Here is a 19,985-nt window from a genome sequence, read left to right as displayed (position 1 = left end):
CCCCAGAGACCTCACGTTCCCCATAACGATCGCCGGTACAGCCGGTCTGTGTCTCCTCTTCTTCATCCTCCATTTCACTCCGGCTCTGCAGCCACGGCGTCTCCTCCGCAGCTCCTTCAGGACCTCAGGCCTGGCTCCGGGTAGCAGTGCCGGTTCACATAGCGCAATCAGCTGGTCGCGTGTGTAAACAATGCGCTCAATGATGCGCTCCTGACCCTCCGTTGCTAGGGCTAGCAAAAACATCACAAAAAAGTGCCTAAAAAGTCCAAAAAAGAAAAAAAAAAAAAGAAAGGTGTTCATCCTCTCTCAGTCTCCGGAGAAGAGCCACCAAAGTTAAGCGAGAATCAGAACAAAGATACCACAAAAACTACAAAAAAACTTGAAAAATTTTGAAAACCCACAGGAGCTGCTGTTACAGGCTGCCACCTTGTACGGCGCCATAGCAACTAGATGCACATAACTGGATGGTTTTTAAATAACATGACCTTGGATGAGCAGCTGAATTAAAGCCGTTTCACACCAAGTGCGAATTTCCGTGCGGATTATTCGCACGTAAATGTATGAAAAATGATTTCATGGGTTATAATGGGAGCTTGCACATCAAGGCGGAACTTTTGTGCGAAAAAAAAAAAAATCCAGAACCATTTTGTCGTCTGCGGAATTCCATCTACGAAACTACACGCCTGACCAATGAAATCATTTGCTTCCCAGATGGCATACGGATGTGGGCCACTTCAGGCAATGATCCGGCACCGTAGGCATTCTTCTGGCCCAGACAAAACAGATGTAAAACCTAAACTGGCCCATGTAGTTAATGCTACATTTGGCCCAAATATCACAAAACAAATATGGCCCATCTTTGGCAAATATGTGGCAGAGTAGGCAATGGTTATTCTGTAAGTGAACCAAGGCTGGTCCACATGTGGTTCAGCACACGTGGCCCACCTTTGTTGAAACATATTTGGGCCGGTTTTGGCCGAAATATGGCAAGTTGGCATCAACTGATCTGGATGTGAGCCTAAAGTGGCCCACATATAAAGTAGCACACGTGGCCCAGCTACGTTAAAACATATTTTGGCCAGTTTTGGCCAAAATATGGCACAGTCAACATCAGATGATCTGGACATGAGCCTAAAGTGGCCCACATATATGTTGCGATACTGATGTTAGGTAATGTCAATATGTAAATATATAGGTGCCAGGAGCTGGCTATGGAAGCAGTGAGAGAACTGAAGACTTTTAGGCCTGAACTGCCTTCTGTTCTCCACTATGGAGGTGGGTGAGAGGAGAATTTTAGCTAAGCCAATGTCTATCATGAACAACACCCTTCATCCCCATGTGCAGGACGAGCCGTCTGTTGCACCCATGATACAAGGAAAAACACCACTGTTCATAAAATATAGTACATCTGAGAGAAAAAAAGATATTACAACACAACAAGCGGATGGTGAATTCTGAGAGTCGTTACAGAGTCTGATTAGTCTGACACTCTTTAATACCAGCAGGAATTACATATAGTAGGCCTAGTCAAGTTTAACTTTTTTCTCTTAGATATGAGAGATAATATATAATACTGTATATTGCACTAAGAGTATAAATCATGTGCGTTGTTTGATGAATGTGTTGTTTGTTAATGAAACTTTCTCTGATATGGGATTAATAAAATCTTTTCTTGTCTGAGATGTTAAATCTTACAGGTTGTCATTGCAAAAGATAACTAGTTCTCAGTTGACTCCCCTGGATACAAAATGTAATAATTCATAAAAAAATACATGTTAAGTCTTACAATAACGTAATGATCAACAATGTCTTTCAGTGTTTTCTCTGATTTGAGTATATGCACTAAATGCACAACATGAATGTACATAAAAAATAAGCTCCTGCTCATAAACAACCTACACTGTAAACCCGAACGTTCAAAGTAAACACATTAAGTACTGTATACTTGAAGTTTTAGAAAAAGTTCTACTAACTTAATTATGTCAAGTTGGTGTTACATGTTGTTCCTTTTTGAGTAATTTTAACACATCATTTTTGATTAAATGGAGCTATTTTGTGGATAAGTATGCATAACTTAAAAACATCACTTAAGTAAAACTTAATAGAATTAAGTAAAAACATGCTAAGAATGATAAAGTCCTGTTATTTATATTGTTTTAAATAGGGGTGATTTAAAAATAAACCTAATTTATATAGCACATGCTAAAACACAATAAAATCGATCATAACAAATAAATTGCAATCATAGCCTATTAAAACAGTAACAATTTGATTGGGGCAAATAGTCTGAAATGCATTTGACATTAGTGGAAGACAAAATGTATTTATTTAATTTAATCTTTGGTATTTTTATTGGCATCAGTTTGATGTAGCCTATATATTTTTTTAGTTCTACTTAAGTGTTGAGCAACTGCAGGGACAATTTTTTATTCCAAGTTCATTTCTGATTCACCCTCCGAAGCAGAAGGCGGCGCTGATGCGCACACTACGCTGATTCCTTACCGCTCTTTGAAAAAACACTGAAGAAGAAAAGTTTGAACAATTTGGTCAAAATAAAACTTTTTGCCGTATTCAATTCAACAAGCCATGAATGTGTTCTGTTCATACATACCATCTTCCTAATTGATATTTAACCTTTTGCACTGCACAGATATTATTTTACCTAACTTTGTATTTGCTTGCAAAAAATAAAGATGATTGGTCTAAAGAGTCCAAAATTTTATTCAAGATTTGTCTTAAAAACCTGTTAAAAACTGAAAGTTTACTTGAGCTATATTCCATCTATAGACATTATATAAAACAAATTGTTTTGAGGAAAACATGTTGTCATTTTAAAGCAGTGATAGCTGTAGTCCGTGATAATATTTTGATAAGCTAATGGTAATTAACTTGTTGTTATTTTAAGTAGTAAGTGTAAGCAATTCTGTTTTAAAAGTTTTAGATGGTGGTCTAAACTTTGTCCTCTTTTTCTTTGCCTTTTAGGTTGCTGGTTCCAAAATGTTCTGGACGTGTAAGTTGTGCGCAGCTTCTTTCACCTCCAAAATACAGTTATTTAGATAGGCTGCAGCACAGCCACTATTACAGAATCAGCCCTCTTCCACGTCTCTATACTGATTGCATTTGTACATTTCCCCCTCATTAGAAAGATGATGGAGACCACATTTTCCCGACGCCTACAGACCATAGTGATGTCCTGCCCAGCAGTGAACAAGCTCATGGACCTCTGGCCTGCTCTCAAAATAGAATCTGAGGTAATATGGATCAGCTCTCTCTTTTAAAGTGAAAATTGTGCTTCTTACTCATTTGGCTGCTATTTTCTGCTTCATAAATGTGTGCTAGATTCTTCAAATTGAACTGTTTTTTTAAGTGTCGTTGCTGTATTCTCCTGCTGTTATTTCGATGTAGTTGTATGCAGAGAGTGTGTTTGATGAAGCTGCTTTACTCCAGCTCACTTTGCTTGTTATCAATCCCATCTTTCATTTTTGTCTGAACAGAATGAGGTTGAGCAAGCAGATATTGGGTCAGTGATCAGACATAATATCAACTATAGCTTCAGATTAATTGTAATTAAAAACAGACTATGGATTTGAGTTTTGAAAGACATCAACACAATATTGTATAACTTTTATATCATTTTACAGGGCCATTTTTGTTTGGTCTCCTGATAACGTTTTGTGTTTTGTACTTCACTGCCACCATATTCAGTAACCACAGTACTGCTTTACTGAGTCAACAAAATATGTTTTTTGTGTATTTCTTAAAGGGCCACAAGAAGATGAGCCATGATGTTGGACCCAGGCAAGATTTTTTTTGGAGCTTCTCCACTGTTCCACCTTTTTCAGTGGTTCCACTGATTTGGCCTGAATTTTTTTTTTGTTGTTTCACAGGTTACATTTTTTTTTTTTAAAAAGTCATAGTCCTCTTCTGTTCACCAGTTGTTTCTTATGTCTGGTCATTTCTTCAATTCTTCAGTAAGTTTCTTCATCTTAGACCCCCAGATGAGTCCCAACAAGACTGGACCTCTGCATGTCACCATTCAACACAGTATCTGGGGGTACCATAATGGCATGTAGCCACAAATTCAGACCAACTCTGGTTTATTGTATTTGTTCATATTTGACATAAAACTTTATCATGGTTTGGTTGTGACTCCTTATGTGTGCAGGCTAGACAAGTTCATAGACTGTAAACCAGTTCTGGATAAGTCTGAGAGCTAACTGTGGTTCCCATTTGAGTGAGTTCTAATGTATATGTCAGCTCTTGGTTGATATGTCCCAAATAGCAAAATTCTTCTGATCCATATCTGGCCCACACCTGACATGTTCATCTGGCCCACATACCGCATGGAATGATGGCACTTGGGCGCTCTGCTTCTGTTTGCCAAAAGTGGGCCACAACCAAGCCATCACAATGCCAGGTGTCAACCAAAAACAGACCATATAACCTAGCACTCAACCGAATGTGGGCCACTGTCAGTTTTTATTCTGGTCCACAGTTGTTTGCCAGAAGTGGGCCACTGAGCCAGAGGTGGGCCACAAGCAAACCAACACACTGCCAGATGTCAGCCAAGAAGAGACCCAATAAACCAGCACTCACCCAAATGTGGGCTACTGTGCATTTTTATTCTGGCCCACCTACCACATGGAATCATGACACTTGAGTGGTCAGCCTAGTCATAATGCTACATAGCATAATGTCATAACATAATTGTGCGGAGCACCCAAGTGCCATCATTCCATGCGGTATGTGGGCCGGATGAACATGTCAGGTATGGGCCAGAAGAATTTTGCTATCTGCCCACATTTGGTTGAGTGCTGGTTTATATGGTCTGTTTTTGGCTGACATCTGGCATTGTGATGGCTTGGTTGTGGCCCACTTTTGGCAAACAGAAGCGGAGCCATCATTCCATGCGGTATGAACATGTCAGGTATGGGCCAGAAGAATTTTGCTATCTGGGTTTGTAGACGGGAAGTGACATCATACAAAGCAAACGATTTATCTGATAAAATGAGCAAAGGTTTAATCATTCTGGCGTCCCAGCTAGAGCTTAGATCTGCCCCGACCCGAGCCCATGCACGTTGTGTCCGAGCCCGGCCCGACACATTAACTGTAATTATGAGCCCGAGCCCGATTTAAACCTGACATTTTTTTAATACATGGGCTGTTACAAATGATATTCTCAACTACAATTCCGTGTTGTTTGAGCTACAGAAATCTGTTTTGAATTATCTTAATGAATAATGCAACAAGTGCGCACTTCATGCACTCGACACAGCCGACACATGTTGTCACTGACCACGACTTGTTTAAAATGGTTCCATACCTCCGACTTTCCTCCAAACTTGCTCAAAATTAATTCTCCTGGTTTTATTTTTCATTACATCGTCAAGCTTCATGTTGCACTTAAGCTACACAATCAGTGATGCCGGTAACGCGTTACTCTAATCTGACCACTTTTTGGCAGTAACGAGTAATCGCGTTAATATTTCCAAACCAGTACTCAGATTAAAGTTACGTATTCAAGTCACTGTGTGTTACTATTATTTTTGTCATTTTCCTCAGTAAAAATATATGTTTTTGCTTTCTTCTTGTGTCTCGGGGAGTGACGTCACGTGTGCGACAATCACGTTTTCAGCATGAGGAAAACTCACGTGTACACCACGCAGCGACACAAACATAAACAACAATGGAGGGACGAGAGAGATGCGCTTTTTCTAGCTGGAAATACAGACATTTGAGTTATTAACACATAAATGCTTGATCAAGGGCCCAGCCAATTGCTAGAAGAAGAGCTTGAGCACTCCTGTCAGATATTGAACTGCGACTTTTTTTCGTTTGGTGCGAAATTAATGCGAACATTTCGCACCGTACTCAGTGTGCATGCTTTACATGCGGAACATTGCATTGCATTTTCGTATCGCACCGGTGTGAAACGGCTTTAAGTAGCTCTTTCTTCTGTTTCCATGGAGACTATAGAAAAACACTAAAGTGATTTTCCATAGCTTTTAGCTGTGCTGCTCAATTATTTCATTCTAATAGAAAAATTCAGATCAGAGGGAGGCTGATGGTGATGATGATGATGATGATGATGATGCTATGGTGTCCAGTCCAGTTCTGGCATCAAGGGTCCTGGCAACACCTTCTGCAGTTCTAGCATCGGGTGGTCCCAGCCAATACATCTTCAATTCCTCCGTCGGCTGACACACCTCCAAGTCCTGAGCCTTTTCCTGGGTCAGCTGCTTGCTCACCTGGTCAAGAGTGTCTTCCTGGGTCGGCTGACATTTCATCTGTTCCTGGCTCGGTCGACGCCTCTCCAGACTCCTGGTTTCCCTGTCAGCCGTCTGGCAGACTCCTGCCTCTGCTTCCCCATCGGTGGTGTGACAGATTCCTGCTCCTCAGTCGGCAGCCTGGCCTGACCGGATCCTGGTCTTCAGTCTTCCATCGGCCTGACCTCCCAGACCGTCAGTCAGCTTTCACTGTCACTCAGCCAGAACTCCAGCTGACTAGTCGTACTGTCCTGCCACCGTCTGGTCTCCAGCCAGGTTGCCGGTCTCCAGTGGGGTATCTCCTTCAATGCCGGCATCGAAGAGGGGTTCGGCATACACAGCTGGCCTCCTGGTCAACCAGACCTGCATTGCTTTTCAGCCGCTGCGTCTATTGTGTCCTGACCCCAGACTTCACACCCCTGGCTGTATGCTTCAGCTCCCTGAAGCTGCCCTCTACACATTCAAGAGCAGGGTGTGGGCAAGGATACCAGAAAATATCTTTTCTCTTTTGAGAAAACATAACATGGGTTACTGAACAAACACTCTGTAACAGTGTTTACTAACTCTTACAGCAGCTTTAACTGAATCCCTTGACCTAATCTTAACCATGCACAAAAACTGTAAAAAGGAAGGCACTAAACTGCAGAATTATTGGACATTTACAAGGTTTTAGATTTACTGATTGAATACTGTACAAAATTTTAATTTTATTTTAAATATCTTGTGTCTTTTTTGAGGTGAGACAAAGTGTGAGTTGAAATGCATAAAAACATGTCATGCAAAACTTTCTTTTTAGCAAACTCTGTGTACACAAACAATGTTTTCAATGCTCATGTTCATGTGTAGAGACCCTGGTGATACTACGTGCAAATTTCATGTTGTGTCAAGCCTTCTTAGTGTTTTAAAAATGTGATTTTGATGCTATTGCTAATTTGCCCCAAGCACTCCTATTGAAAATGAGTTTGACCCGAAACGAAAATACGGTAAAACCTAAAAGTGTCTTAAAGGTTAAAATACAGCATATTCTAAATCTGTTTGGATGTCATTTGTGCTATATTAACAAGTGTAGTAAATTCACACATTGTAGTAAATTCCACAAAAGACTCAAGACTCACTTGTTCAGACTTCACCTCGACCCCACATAGCATGACAACCACTAGTTAAATGGACTTGGTGTTTGTTTAGCCCCTTTTCACACATTCATACAGTGATGGCAGAGGATACCATGCAAGGTGCCAACCTGCTTATCAGGAGCAATTTGGGTTTCAATATCTGGCTCAAGGATACTTCAACATGCAGCCGGGAGAGCCGGAAATTGAAACCAGCAATCTTCCATGTGCTGGTAATCAGTGATTCAGATGGTTTAGAGCCTAAAGTGCCAGTAGCATGGTTATGTTATCAGTTAGGGGTGGGAATCTCTTGGCACCTCACGATTCGATTCGATTCCGATTCAGAGGTCAACGATTCGATTCTAAATCGATTCTCGATGCATCTCGATGCAGCAAGTTTTTTATGTACATTTCCATGCACGATTTAAAAAAAATAAATTGATTAAATCTGAGTTTGCTAATCACTTCCTACTTTTTTCTCCCTGTGTGACTACTTGGTACTTTCAAAGCAAAGTATTTGTAATGATCCATACTTAAATTACTTCCAATATATTTAATTAATAAAACAAATGAAAGAAATGTGGCAAGTCAACTGGAAGGTTACATTTGCTAGCAAACATCCAGCTTTGCAAAGAACCAAGAGGAAAAGAACAGTGGGCCTCATTCATGAACCGTTCTTATGAACAAATTTGTTCTTAAGTCCCACTTACGAAGATTTTACGAAGATTGTGGCATTCATGAATTTTTTCTTAGGCAAGAACAAATCCTACGAACACTCAGGAGTACTCTTACGCACATTTCAGTGCCGAAATGTTGGCATGGTTGTGTTTTCTTCTCTTGTGTAGTTCAATAAAATGCAATATTACAGTAATAATTCTGTCATATTTATTCATTTATTTATTCATTTCATATTTTTGGTAATTTACAAAGAATTTAAATTCTAAAATAAATTAAATGTGCCAATGATTTAAGATAAATCAAGTAAATTGGAAACATGCCATCAATTAGTAACCCCCCCACCATATTTATACATGGCATTTCTCCATCCAAGGCCCGCAAAACAATGGCATATATATTGCTCCTGCGGCCTTCATCAATGTAAGAACACAGCTGCGAACAATTCTGAGGCTTACGAACGAGTTGGTGAATCTGACGTAGGGTTTTCTTAAGGAACCTCTTAAGAACAACTTAAGAAATAATCTAAGAAGGTTCTTAAGAAGATATTGGTGAATGAGGCCCAGTGTTCCTGTAGCAGCATACATGTAGTACATTAATACAGCTGCAGCTGGTCGACGGTCGGTACAGGTGTTTGTATCACAGGTTGATCTGGACGTCTCACACTTTGCCACAGCTGACTGACCTCACGCTGAGTTCGGGCTGGATTTCAACATACTGTGCCGGCTGTTTGACAGTGTACAGTTTTCACATCGACTTGGATTCAGCTTAATAATGATGTATGCGGCTGGGAACGATGGCTTTGAGTAACCATTTGCTTTAATTGCTTTACCAAGCTCTCGTACAGATAGAAGGAACAGAGGGTTTGGAGTAGAGGCCTCAGTCTCATAGTAATGACCCTTTCTCAGTGCAAACACAGTTAAGTATGCTTCACTGCAGCCCAGAGCAACTTCCTTTTTACCCCATAGTTTCTGAAACTGATCACCCTCCTCCGCCAAGCACTTAGCAGCCAGAGTCATTTAAAGGCTGGCACAGCTGTCTCATAGTAGACTGATGGGAGTTATTGGGCCATGTTAATGAGTAAATAGATACCTGTCAGTCTGCTGGAGGGACAAACATTTTATCCCCCAAATGCATCCACACCATGGGGCTGTGTGGTAGGCTGGCATGCGGAAAAGTTTTCCTCAGCAGATTAAGACCATGATATGTTACTGGTAGTCACCCTCACAAGGGGAGTTTGAACTTAAATGGCAGTGAAAGAAGTCTTGTGAAAATAATAAAAAAGGAATAGTCGTTTTGATTGGTCCTTTCCTAACTGCATGATTGTTTTGCAATGACAAGTAATTAAGGAAGTCCCACATCAGCACCAACAAGTCCAAATTCAAGCCCCAAGACAAGACTACAAGCGACAATGTAAAGAGGAAGGTCTCCCAAACCCAGTTCCAGCTTTGCTTGCCTCATGGCAAGACCAACAAGTTCTAAACTATGTCCCACATCTACACCAACAACTCCCAAGTCAAGTCCCAAGTCCGTCTACTGGTCTCCACTGACAGTCTTATCTTTCCCTCCTGACTGCGACTGACTGCTGACATATTCAAAGTATGCGTGTTGCCAGGAAAATAAAGAACTGATTCGCAGTACACTTTAAGAAAACAAATACAGCTGGGGGAGGATATCAATTAATTCTGTCGTGACAATTTCTTGTGACCAGAAGACCGATCACAGAAGAGAGTTGTCTTTCTTTATTGACTCTTGCAAGTGGGCACTTTAACCATCAACATGCAATGTTTCTGGCTGAAGGTGCAAAATATCCTCTTGTGGATTGTCTTATGTACATGCACACAACCCATACTTATGCCTACTTAGGCAAATACAGGTGGGGCCACCAATAAAGCCACGGACAAATACAATTGGTACGCATGTTTCTAGCCTACATTTTATACATATGGGCCCACATGGGTGTGATGGCTGTGGCTCAGGAGGTAGAGCAGGAATCCACTTATTGGGAGGTCAGTGTGTGCCTCAATGTGATCGGCCACTTCGGAGCACCAAAAGAAAGTGGGTAGCAATTAGGGCCACTTTCGCCTCCTGTATCTCCCCAGAGTGATGGAGGGCATAAAAGATCAGTGTATGGGAAGTGGAAACAGCAAGATAAAGTAATAGTAACCCATAGAGTAAAATGTTGTCACTGTGTACTGGTGGGTAACGGCCCACCTCGAGCATTAGTAATATTTATAGATGGGTGCTATAAAAAGAAAAATCAGATATGGATTATAAGGTGTTGAGTTGGTTGTTCATTAATTGTAGGGTCGTCAGTTTGATCCTTGGCTCCGGCTGCATGTCAGGGTGTCAGTGGGCAAGATACTATAGCTCCAACGGAATCAACAAAAGACTGGGGAAGTTGTGCAATGCTCCAAAACACCATGGAAGATATCACAGGTAAAAAGGTTAGTTGGAACAGCAACAGGTGATAGTTTCATGATTGGGTGTGAAAGGGGCACCCTCAGAAGGCTCGGTCGTTCACAAGCAAGGATTGTTTGAAGTTCATCACAGTTTGTTCGCAAGCAAATGGATCCTGTTTTTATTTACTTTGAAGGGCCCTAACACCAGACTACCAGCGTCTTTGACCGCTGTTCTTCTGGTGTGTCCCACACTGCTGACATCAGCTGGCCCTTGTTGGTGGTTTTTTGGCCGATTGAGTGTGTAGAATCTGTTGAGTGTGTAGAATCAGTCCAATCAATTATTGATTGGCTGTTCAGCTTATCAAATCAGTACTAATCAGTGACTTTAGTGTGGTTTCTCGTTAATTCTCTCCTCCACCATTTAGTTCCACTATATTCATGACACAGTACCTGCAGTATTACACACTGATCAACTCTAAATGAAGGTGACAACACACATACTTCACAAAATATATACTGTAGTGATGCTGAAATGTTTTTCATAATAATAATAACAATAATAATAATAATTAAAAAATTAATTAAAGTCGTTCATTCTCATATAACTCAATATATCGAGGTCAGTAAGTTTTCATGTGATGTGAAGTGATGCAAAATTATGCCAGTCAACAATCACATTTTCTTCACAAAATGCTTCTTTACTTATCTTTACTGTTATTGTCAGTATTTCTGTACTGGAAGTTTGTTCTTGTTATTCTGATTGTATTATGTTGTGTGTTCCAAACCAAGCATTACTCTGTGACTGCTGACCTTGGGCTCATTATTCACTGGTATCAGCAGAGAGATCTGGGGTGAGAGCCCACAGCTGATAGAGACTTTCCCACCAGCTCTCTGCATTTAATTAAATTAAGATTCACTACACTTCCCCTTTTCACCTCTCTTAACCAGCTGTCTGCAGACGACAGTGGATAAATAGCCAGCCGCTGAAAAGTGACTGCAACAGTCCAGCTCCCAAAAAGAAGCATAATGTGCTCTGTCTGTCCTCTTGATCTATGGAGCTCTCTGCCTTAATTCTATCCAGACTGGATGGAGATCTTTTCTGAATACTAGCCATTTTGAGGATCAATAAAGTCTTGGACAGTGAACAGCGAAAGTTCATTAAGCATGCAAAGACATGTCACGATGAAGACATCTGAGAACAAATGCCTGTATTGATTGCTGGGGGGGAGAAGGCAGGGCTTTAAGGGTTGCCTTTGGGGAATTTGGTGTACACAATATTTGGGTTTTGGCTTATTTCAGCAGCCGGAACTCAAAGTGCTGAAAAGAGAGTGATCTTTTTTTAACCTTCTGGAGTAAAGACAGCAGCATCCACCACATCCAATTCTTAGGAAAGATTACATATGTTCAGAAAGAAAAATCATTTTTCACACAAATGAGGTGCCTGGATAAATTTTACATCTGCCTGTTCTAAAACATTATTGAACCTTTATTTTAAAGTTGACATTGCTTTGTAAATATTAATATTGATCTCAATATTCAAAGGTTTGTGGGTTGGAAATGTTTGGATGCATAAATTGAGTTTAGATGGAGTCACAGGGGCTCTGACAGGTTAAAAGTATAGTAACCAATCCTTTTGTATGAACAATCAATCAAAAAGTTATTTGATATAACATATACTAGAAAGGTGTTGATTAAAGGGACTAAATCACAAAGGAGTGAATAGTAGATTTAAATTCATCATGGAAACAATCACAGCTCCGATTCAATAATAATGTTACTCTGTGTCTGCTGGATGTGTGAATAGGCAAACTGTTTATTAGCCCATTAACTGTAACTACTTCATAAGGTGATAGCATGTTTTTCAGTTTGTTCTACTGGCCAAAAATCAAAGCAGCTTTTAGAGAAAGGCTGCCCAACGTGGGCTCGCCAAAAGGTTAGATTTGGCCCAGATATTTCTGTCAGGAAATAGAATAATAATAATAAAGCCAATTATATATGTAACACAAAGCGCTGTTAGAATGTTTGTTTGTTTTTAAAAGGTAAGAATGATGATTTTTAGATATGCAGATTTCTAATCATTGTTTATTTTTCATTATGTAATTACAGTTTTTGCCCAATGCTTAAACACTAAAAGTGGTTGCTATGCCCAAAGCATCACAACCTCTAACTTTGGTGACCATGCCCTAAACAAAGCACCAACCCTGCAAACACAATATATGCTTTGCACTGTGTTTGAAATTCTCCTACACACTTCTTGCAAAACACTACACACTGTTTTTTACATAAGACACATTGTTCAAAAAGGAAATCTCATGCAACCATTGGGCAAACACATCTATTTAAAATACAAAACACAACTAAAATTGGAAAAGCACACAGACTCACACACATGAAAACATTTGAAATCTAACTGTAGACCAATCAGTCTAAGCCATAGCACTACAAATACACCTGATGTGAGGGGCCAGAGCAGCCCCAGTTTGTTGTCATCTGGGATGATGTCAGTTTTCATCGGGCTGCTCTGTTCAGGACTGGTTCACCAACCATAATAGATTTATTGCACTCAATTTGCCCCCATACACCCCATTTTTGAGTCCAGTTGAGGAGTTCTTTTCAGCATGGCGCTGGAAAGTTTATGACCGTCAGCCACATGCCCGCATGCCTCTTCTACAAGTCACGGAAGAGGCATGCAGCAACATTGAGGTGAGGTCCATACAGGGTTGGATACGGCATGCAAGGCGATAATTCCTGCGTTGCTTGGCAAGGGAGGACATTGCCTGTGATGTGGATGAGGTGATGTGACAAATGCCAACAGGAGACAGGATCCACGGCCTAAATGTCTTCCAGTCATTCCCTTACAACACTATGTTTTGTAGAACATTCTAGTTGTACCACGTCTTTGTGGTTTTTTTTTTTTTTACATTTGCAAAAACCTGAAAAAAAAAAAAAAAATTCTTAAGCGTTTCCATTTTGTTTTCATGTGTCTAGATCAACTGTAGTGGATCAATCTTTTATAAAAAAAATTATCTGTATGAGACTTTTAAAGTCAAGAACCACCGAAAGTACTGAATACAGCTGTGTTTTGCATAAAGCACATCTGTGTGTTGTTGCTGCTAGGAAAGAGTAATTCAAAGGTGCATGTGTTTAACGTTTTGATGTAGACTTGTAGTTCTCAAGACCGGTCTTGGTCTCGAGACCACTTTTTTGTGGTCTTGGTCTTGAGACCACTTTTTTGTGGTCTTGGTCTTGTCACGGCCTCCACAGTCTTTGGTCTCGGTCTTGTCTCGGTCTCTCGGTCTCGCAATGTCTCGGACTGGCCGAGCGGTCTCGAAGGGATTGTAACCTATAATATCCAGGCAGGCACAGTTTTTTTTTTTTTTTTTATATATATCATTATATGCCCCCTTCAAGTGGTACCAATCACATGCATTTAGTGACACAGACGGCGTTGGCCCTCATCCTCTCACGCCCCCCCCTCTAAAGCATCCATGGAGGAGGACGCAAAATGTCGGCGAATTCGTCAGTTGTCAGGTTTGGTTTTACAGACCATAAAGAGTTTGTTTGCCACACAACAAAGAAGAAGAAGCATTCTGCAATATGCAAATTTTGCAAAGCGTGTTTAACGGTACGGTGTCGCTGCACACAATCTGTCAATCCGTGAGAGCACACACACACACACACACACACACACACATACGCTTGCTCCCTCTCGTGCCTACATGATCAACATGCAATGCAGCCTTATTTTATTATTATATATTTTATTTTATTAAATGTCTGATGTGGTATATGATGTGGTACATGTATGTATAAAACTAGTTTTTTTTTGGTCTCGGTCTTGAGCTGAACTAGTCTTGGTCTTGACTTGGTCTGTCTTGGTCTTGGTCTTGTCTTGGTCTTGATACTCTCTGGTCTTGGTAGTGTCTTGGTCTCGGTTTAGGCGGTCTTGACTACAAGTCTATTTTGATTTTGAAAATGGGATTGTTAGGTTTTGTTTCAAGAGTTTCATTTTGCCGTATAAGTTAGGAGTTATGTGCTGTGTCTTACTCGGCCTGTGTGTTAAGTTATGACACAGTGAGCGTAAGGGCTCTATCTTGCACTCAGCGCAATTGACTTTGTACACTGGCGCTTGTGTAATTCCTATTTTGCATTCGGCGCACATTGGAATTTTCCCTCCGCAGATGCACGTCCTTAAATTAGGGAATGACTTTGCGCTCCCGGGGCGGTTCAGCGAAAAGAGGAGGCGTGTTCCGGCGCAAACGTTCACTGGTGCTATTTTGCTGTTTCAGAAAACAATTCCGCAACAGAGCAGAAAAAACCTAGTCTAAAGTCAGTGGCGCTTATTCAGATGCAGTATTTTGTAAAGTATGTAGCGTGTGCCTAACGTGCATACACTTTGCTTCTCTCATCTACAAGGAAGCAGTTCCCATTTTTGCAAACCATACAAAAAAAAGTTGAAAAGATTTCAACAGAAGAACCAATTTATTTTTTCCCTCTGATATGCGACGCGCCCGCCGTAGCCGTGAGGGTCCAGGAGTGGCAATGCGCGATGTGCTCCTAGTGGAGCGGGTGGACGGAGATGGAGTTGGGGGAGGAAGGAGGAAGGGGCTCAACAGGAGCAGGTGGTGCGTTTGGAGACTTGAGGCGATGCGCCTGAGAGGCCATAGCAACATCGCCACCCGGTCAAGACGGGCATTAATACCTTGCTGCATCCCGGACAGTGCGGTCCGGTCTGACAATGCTGCCAGGGCGTGTAGTGGGTCTGGATCCTCTGCACCTTGGTGTTTGCGCTGCTCCCTCATCAGCTGGCCATTGCGCACTGCTCGGCCCGTGCGCACTGCTCCCGTGGCCCGGTGCGATGTCCTGGAGATGCCAGCCTTAGAAACAATTGTGGCAATTTCCTCCCACACCCGTTTAACCAAAGCTAATTTGGATGGATTTCTCCCATCCCCATACAAGGCCACTTCTCGGTCTTTTACTGCCCTGACGAGAACGTCGGTCTCCTCGGCTGTGAACCGCTCCTGGCGTGCGCCTGGCAAATTCGCCATTATAATAGCAATCCGCTATGGAACAAGCGCACCTGCTCTTAAAGGGAATGTGAGATGACGCTCTGATTGGTTTATTGCACGTTACGCCCAAACCACACCTATGGCTAATGTAGCTACTTCAGACCAACCCATTTTAGATTTGCGCCGGGCGCAAGAGTCATTTATCCCGCCGGCATAATAGCAACAGCGCCTGAGATCCGCCCACAAAGCTACTTGCGTTTTGCGTTTGATACTTGCGTTTCAGATCGTTAAGATAGAGCCCTAAGTCTGCAACATGTGTGTAAGCATTAGGCAAAAACTGTAAAGTGGGCAAAGTGACTGTGCAGGAAGTTGCTTTGGAGTTTGGGATCCTAGACCTATGGAAGCCTTTATAAGCAATTGAAAGAAAAACTTACAGGAACTAAGAAATACTCTCATTGGCAGATCATGTCACTTATTTTCCCTTATTTGATTTTTAGCATGTGGTCCCATTATATTCTTGTGTACTCAAGAACATGTGCTCTCTAGTCAGCCTCATGCAAAACATTGGACCTCACAAGGGTATGTTAACCATTTTTAATGTAGCAGCATTGTCCACTTGTACAGAATGACCATGGAAACAAGGCAGCTGACGTAGCTTGTTAAAAATAGAGTGGCTTTTTTTTCCTTGGAAGGTTGTCTTAGCTTGTTCCAGTGTGCATATTTTGAGTGAAATATGTGAAGGCAAGATAAGCTAAAAACAATCCCGAATGTCCAGTGATATGCAGCCAGGCATTATGAAATCATTGAGAACTTAGGAAAACTGTGTACTGTAAATCTGCACACAGCTGATAGTGGCTTATAATATTCCTTTCTGGCTGCCACTTAAAAAATTCAGTCTCCTAACAAGGCAACTTTTAAAAATGTCTGTTTGCAGGACCCTTGGGAATAATGTATTTATGAACTCTTACGAAGGTCCCTATGTTTGTTCCTTTTAAACATCACCATACTGTATCAAACAGCAATCATTACCACTGTCAGTGTCACAGTCATCATCACACTAATCACACTGTTGATTAACTCATTAGTGTTCAGTAGCCATCTTCAGATCAGCGATAACAACGTTTAAAAAAAAAAGAAAAAAAATCTCCGACAGGCAGAGACGCAACGCGAGTCACATTCTACCAAGCACCACATCTGAACGAACCCACGTTTACCAGAACTCTACTGGTTAATAAGTGAGTACAAACCGCAGTAAAAACAAAGCTGAAGCTGAATAAACCCTAAACGTTAACGGAAAAGACCGCGAACCTGAATGACTGAGGGAGAGACAGACAGCTGTTCTGTGTGTGAGTGAGCAGAGCGGGACACAGAAACACATCTGTATGTGTGTAAGGGAGGGGCGCTGTGACTACTAGCCTATCACAGACACAGTCAGCTACCCAATGAGGATTTTCATTCAATCCGAGCACAGATATTGACTCGTATTACTCGTATAATACTCGTACTCGGCAAAAGTGGGGTGGTGAAACACATAGTGTATGTATGTCTGTAAAAGACTGGAAGCTGTTTCATTCTGTCGTCTGCTCAGACCCTGACCCACCTGTTTTTTCTGAGACTGTTTATGTGTTGCAATGGGTCACCGCTACAGAGTCAAAGCTATATTGACTGATTGGTTCAATTTGTCCTAATAATTACATATTTAAAACAGAATACCTGTATGCATAAAGTAGCCCAGCCATGCCAATCACAACCAGAGTGGAGGAAAGTGTACCATATTTCCCTCTGAAATGGAATGAAGTGGCAGTATAAAATGGAAATAGGAGGTGAAGGACTAGTCATCTGCATTCCTCCACCTTAAAGCTAGGGTCTACAATCCTGGAGAGCTAGCAACAGAGCTAGCAAGATTTGAAAGTGGCACCTCCTCTAAGTTCCAACCCCCCCTCCCCATCCCGTCAGTGCTCCGTCCAAAGCCACGCCCCCACAAACTTGAACGTGCATCTGTTAGTGGGACTCAGCAGGGAGAAGGAGATGCCGGAGCAAGACGCAGCAATTCAGCTGAATTTAGCACGGAGCAGACAGGAAGTCAAGCGCCAAAATAACAAACTACATCCGGTTACTTTTCAAAATAAAACACTCAGTGTTGACATTAGCACACATCATGAGGCCAGCTGTGTACCGTACTGTGCCATTGCGGACTCAAACCGCAACCGGTGGGGATTGCCGGACGGCGGAGCAAAAACGGCTCGGAGCCGCAACGCAGCAGACCCCTATCCAGTGGAAATTGGGCCGACTCATTAGCCATTCTCATGGCTAAAAACAACACACAAAGAAGCTAATGTTAGCATTGGGCTAACACGAGCTACAAACGTAGCCAAGTTGGCAAACCTCACATATTTCATGAAAATAACAAATACCCCTGAAACAAAACAAATAATTACCTGTCCAACAGAAAGAGAGCAACCTCTGCATCACTTTTCAAGCCCTTCACATGCCCCAGTTGTCTCCACCGCTCAAACGCCGCACCGATGTTGACTCGATCCAACTTCTTTCTTTATCCAGCGCCTTTTTCGTTGCAGCCTTTTCTGCATCAGGCTTTCTTTTCCTTGCCTTTTTAGTGGGGTGAGCTGTTACAAGTAACGCTGGCTGCATTTTCTCTGCCATAGTAACCAAATGAACGTCTTCTCATGCAACTGGTATTTCTGCAGAGGAGTGTGCTGAATATTTCCAGCATCAGTGAAACATAACGTGTGTGCGCGGAGGAGGGAGGGACAGAGGACGAGACATGAAGGCATCTGACCAGTCCGTGCATCTGACCAATCCGTGCTGTCCGGGCTGGACGGCACAGATTGGTCAGATTTTTCTCAGTCCTACAGCTGCCACAGAGGTCTGATTATTTTCATTCCTTTTTCTGAATACATAATGTATTGACTACTCTCAGGATAGCAGGATCATTTCACCCAGTATAACAAAATGTGTTTCTGAACAACATTACAGACCCTAGCTTTAACAGACAGCCTGTATAATGGGAAAACGAGAAACGGGCTGCTGGTTTCTTCAAGCCTTTGTCTCCTCTGAAGAAGCTGCAGCACCCTCTGGTGTCTGTAGAGAGAAGTCAAAAAGCTTACAGCACCTGGTATGTCAGTTATGCTGGGCAAGTGTGTGGGATGATGTACAATTACACCCTGTTGACAGAGAAACTGAAATGTTCTCACTGTGAAAAGATGAGGCAGGCGGTGAGCAAGACACATGGTGATGCAGACAGTGACCAGGAGGAGGATGATTCACATCACCTGCAACAGTACATGTGGTTGGCACACAGTCCCAAGATTCTGATAAACCTTGCCCCAGCCATCAGAAGCATGTTTCCTGCTATTCTGTGTTGGAAGCGTGCTATTGACAGAGGTGTCGTCACCCTGCTGAGCGACCGGCTCAATGCTGTGTCCATGAATAAGGTACAGAGACTGCTGCAGCAGGGCCATGATGAGTGGTATGTCCAGAGGCGTGACCTTTACCAGATTCTCCTGTACGAGGCCCACACAGCTGGATCTTCATCGTCTCAGAGTGGCATCCTGTCCTTTGTAAAAGCTACAGGTACATACACCCCTCCCCTCCCCCAGTCTCCCCTTCCATCTGCCCGTGTGCTGAGGCGTGCACACATGATCATGGAAATGGAAAGGATGCCTGTGTACAGAGCTGCCATCCTTAGTGTGACTGGAGAAATCCTCTGCATTGATGGTACAAAAAAGGTATGTATGAAATATCACTTTGATCAGTATTCTGTTGTGCTAATGAAGCTCAGTTGTTGATAATCAAGTTGAGTGAGAATACTTTGTAATATATAATATATATTATAGACATGCTTGTAGGACAGACTGGAAACGTTGTTAAGAGACACTACAATATGAATGTTCTGCTTTGTTTTTTAGGTCCTCAAGAAGATATATGGTGATGGCCAGGGCACCATGCAGTATGTCACCAGTGTTCTGAATGAATGGGGCCAGTTCTTGACGACGGTGGTGGTGGCAGCTGAGACTGAGGGGTGCTACAGGCGTATGACAAACGGTCTGATTGCCCGGTTCCAACATGCAAACGCTCCAACAACTGTTGTCATTAAGTTAAATTTATTTATGTTTTATTTAACCTTTATTTATTGTCTCTTTTCCAAGGATGTCCTGGTCAGGAAGCATTAAAAAACAATCAATCAAAACAAGCGAGAAAATACAATATAAATAATACCTCCATATAACTGATAATGAAATTAATAATTCAATTGATAGATGAAACAGTTAACATTAAATTACATCTTTTTACCAGGAACACGTGCTGTATAAAATGTTGATATCATGTCAGTGACAGTGGTTCATCCTTCCTGGAGACTCTGTTCAGTGACTGGGTGCAGAAGGGTACCGTGGTCATACTAGACATCCGACACTGGCTGCACCGCTGTGATACTGTTGTGATCAAACAGAGCCATGCCAAGAATGGGGCATTCATGAGTGCTTTGGCAGGTGCAGTGCTGGCCTA

At 41.9% G+C, this 19,985-nt stretch overlaps 1 protein-coding gene across 1 annotated transcript; it reads left to right on the top strand.

Moving 5' to 3' along the window:
* The first annotated feature begins 18,629 nt into the window (after positions 1 to 18,629).
* On the top strand, positions 18,630 to 19,651 carry LOC115595917 (uncharacterized). The gene is made up of 3 exons (XM_030440765.1): positions 18,630 to 19,207; positions 19,388 to 19,546; positions 19,628 to 19,651. Exons 1-3 carry the CDS (start codon positions 18,683 to 18,685, stop codon positions 19,649 to 19,651), a joined length of 708 nt encoding a protein of 235 aa, XP_030296625.1. The 5' UTR covers positions 18,630 to 18,682.
* Positions 19,652 to 19,985: the final 334 nt, after the last annotated feature.

The sequence above is a fragment of the Sparus aurata genome, chromosome 14 (assembly GCF_900880675.1).
Source record: "Sparus aurata chromosome 14, fSpaAur1.1, whole genome shotgun sequence".
In the NCBI taxonomy this organism is placed as follows: domain Eukaryota; kingdom Metazoa; phylum Chordata; class Actinopteri; order Spariformes; family Sparidae; genus Sparus; species Sparus aurata.
This window is presented reverse-complemented; position numbering and strand designations above follow the sequence as displayed.

Excerpts from the sequence above, each read along its gene's own strand:
- LOC115595917 (XM_030440765.1), top strand. The coding sequence starts at position 18,683 with ATGAGGCAGGCGGTGAGCAAGACACATGGTGATGCAGACAGTGACCAG. Across the intron at positions 19,208-19,387 it reads GCATTGATGGTACAAAAAAG|GTCCTCAAGAAGATATATGG; the intron begins GTATGTATGAAA and ends TTTGTTTTTTAG. Across the intron at positions 19,547-19,627 it reads TGATTGCCCGGTTCCAACAT|GATGTCCTGGTCAGGAAGCA; the intron begins GCAAACGCTCCA and ends CTCTTTTCCAAG.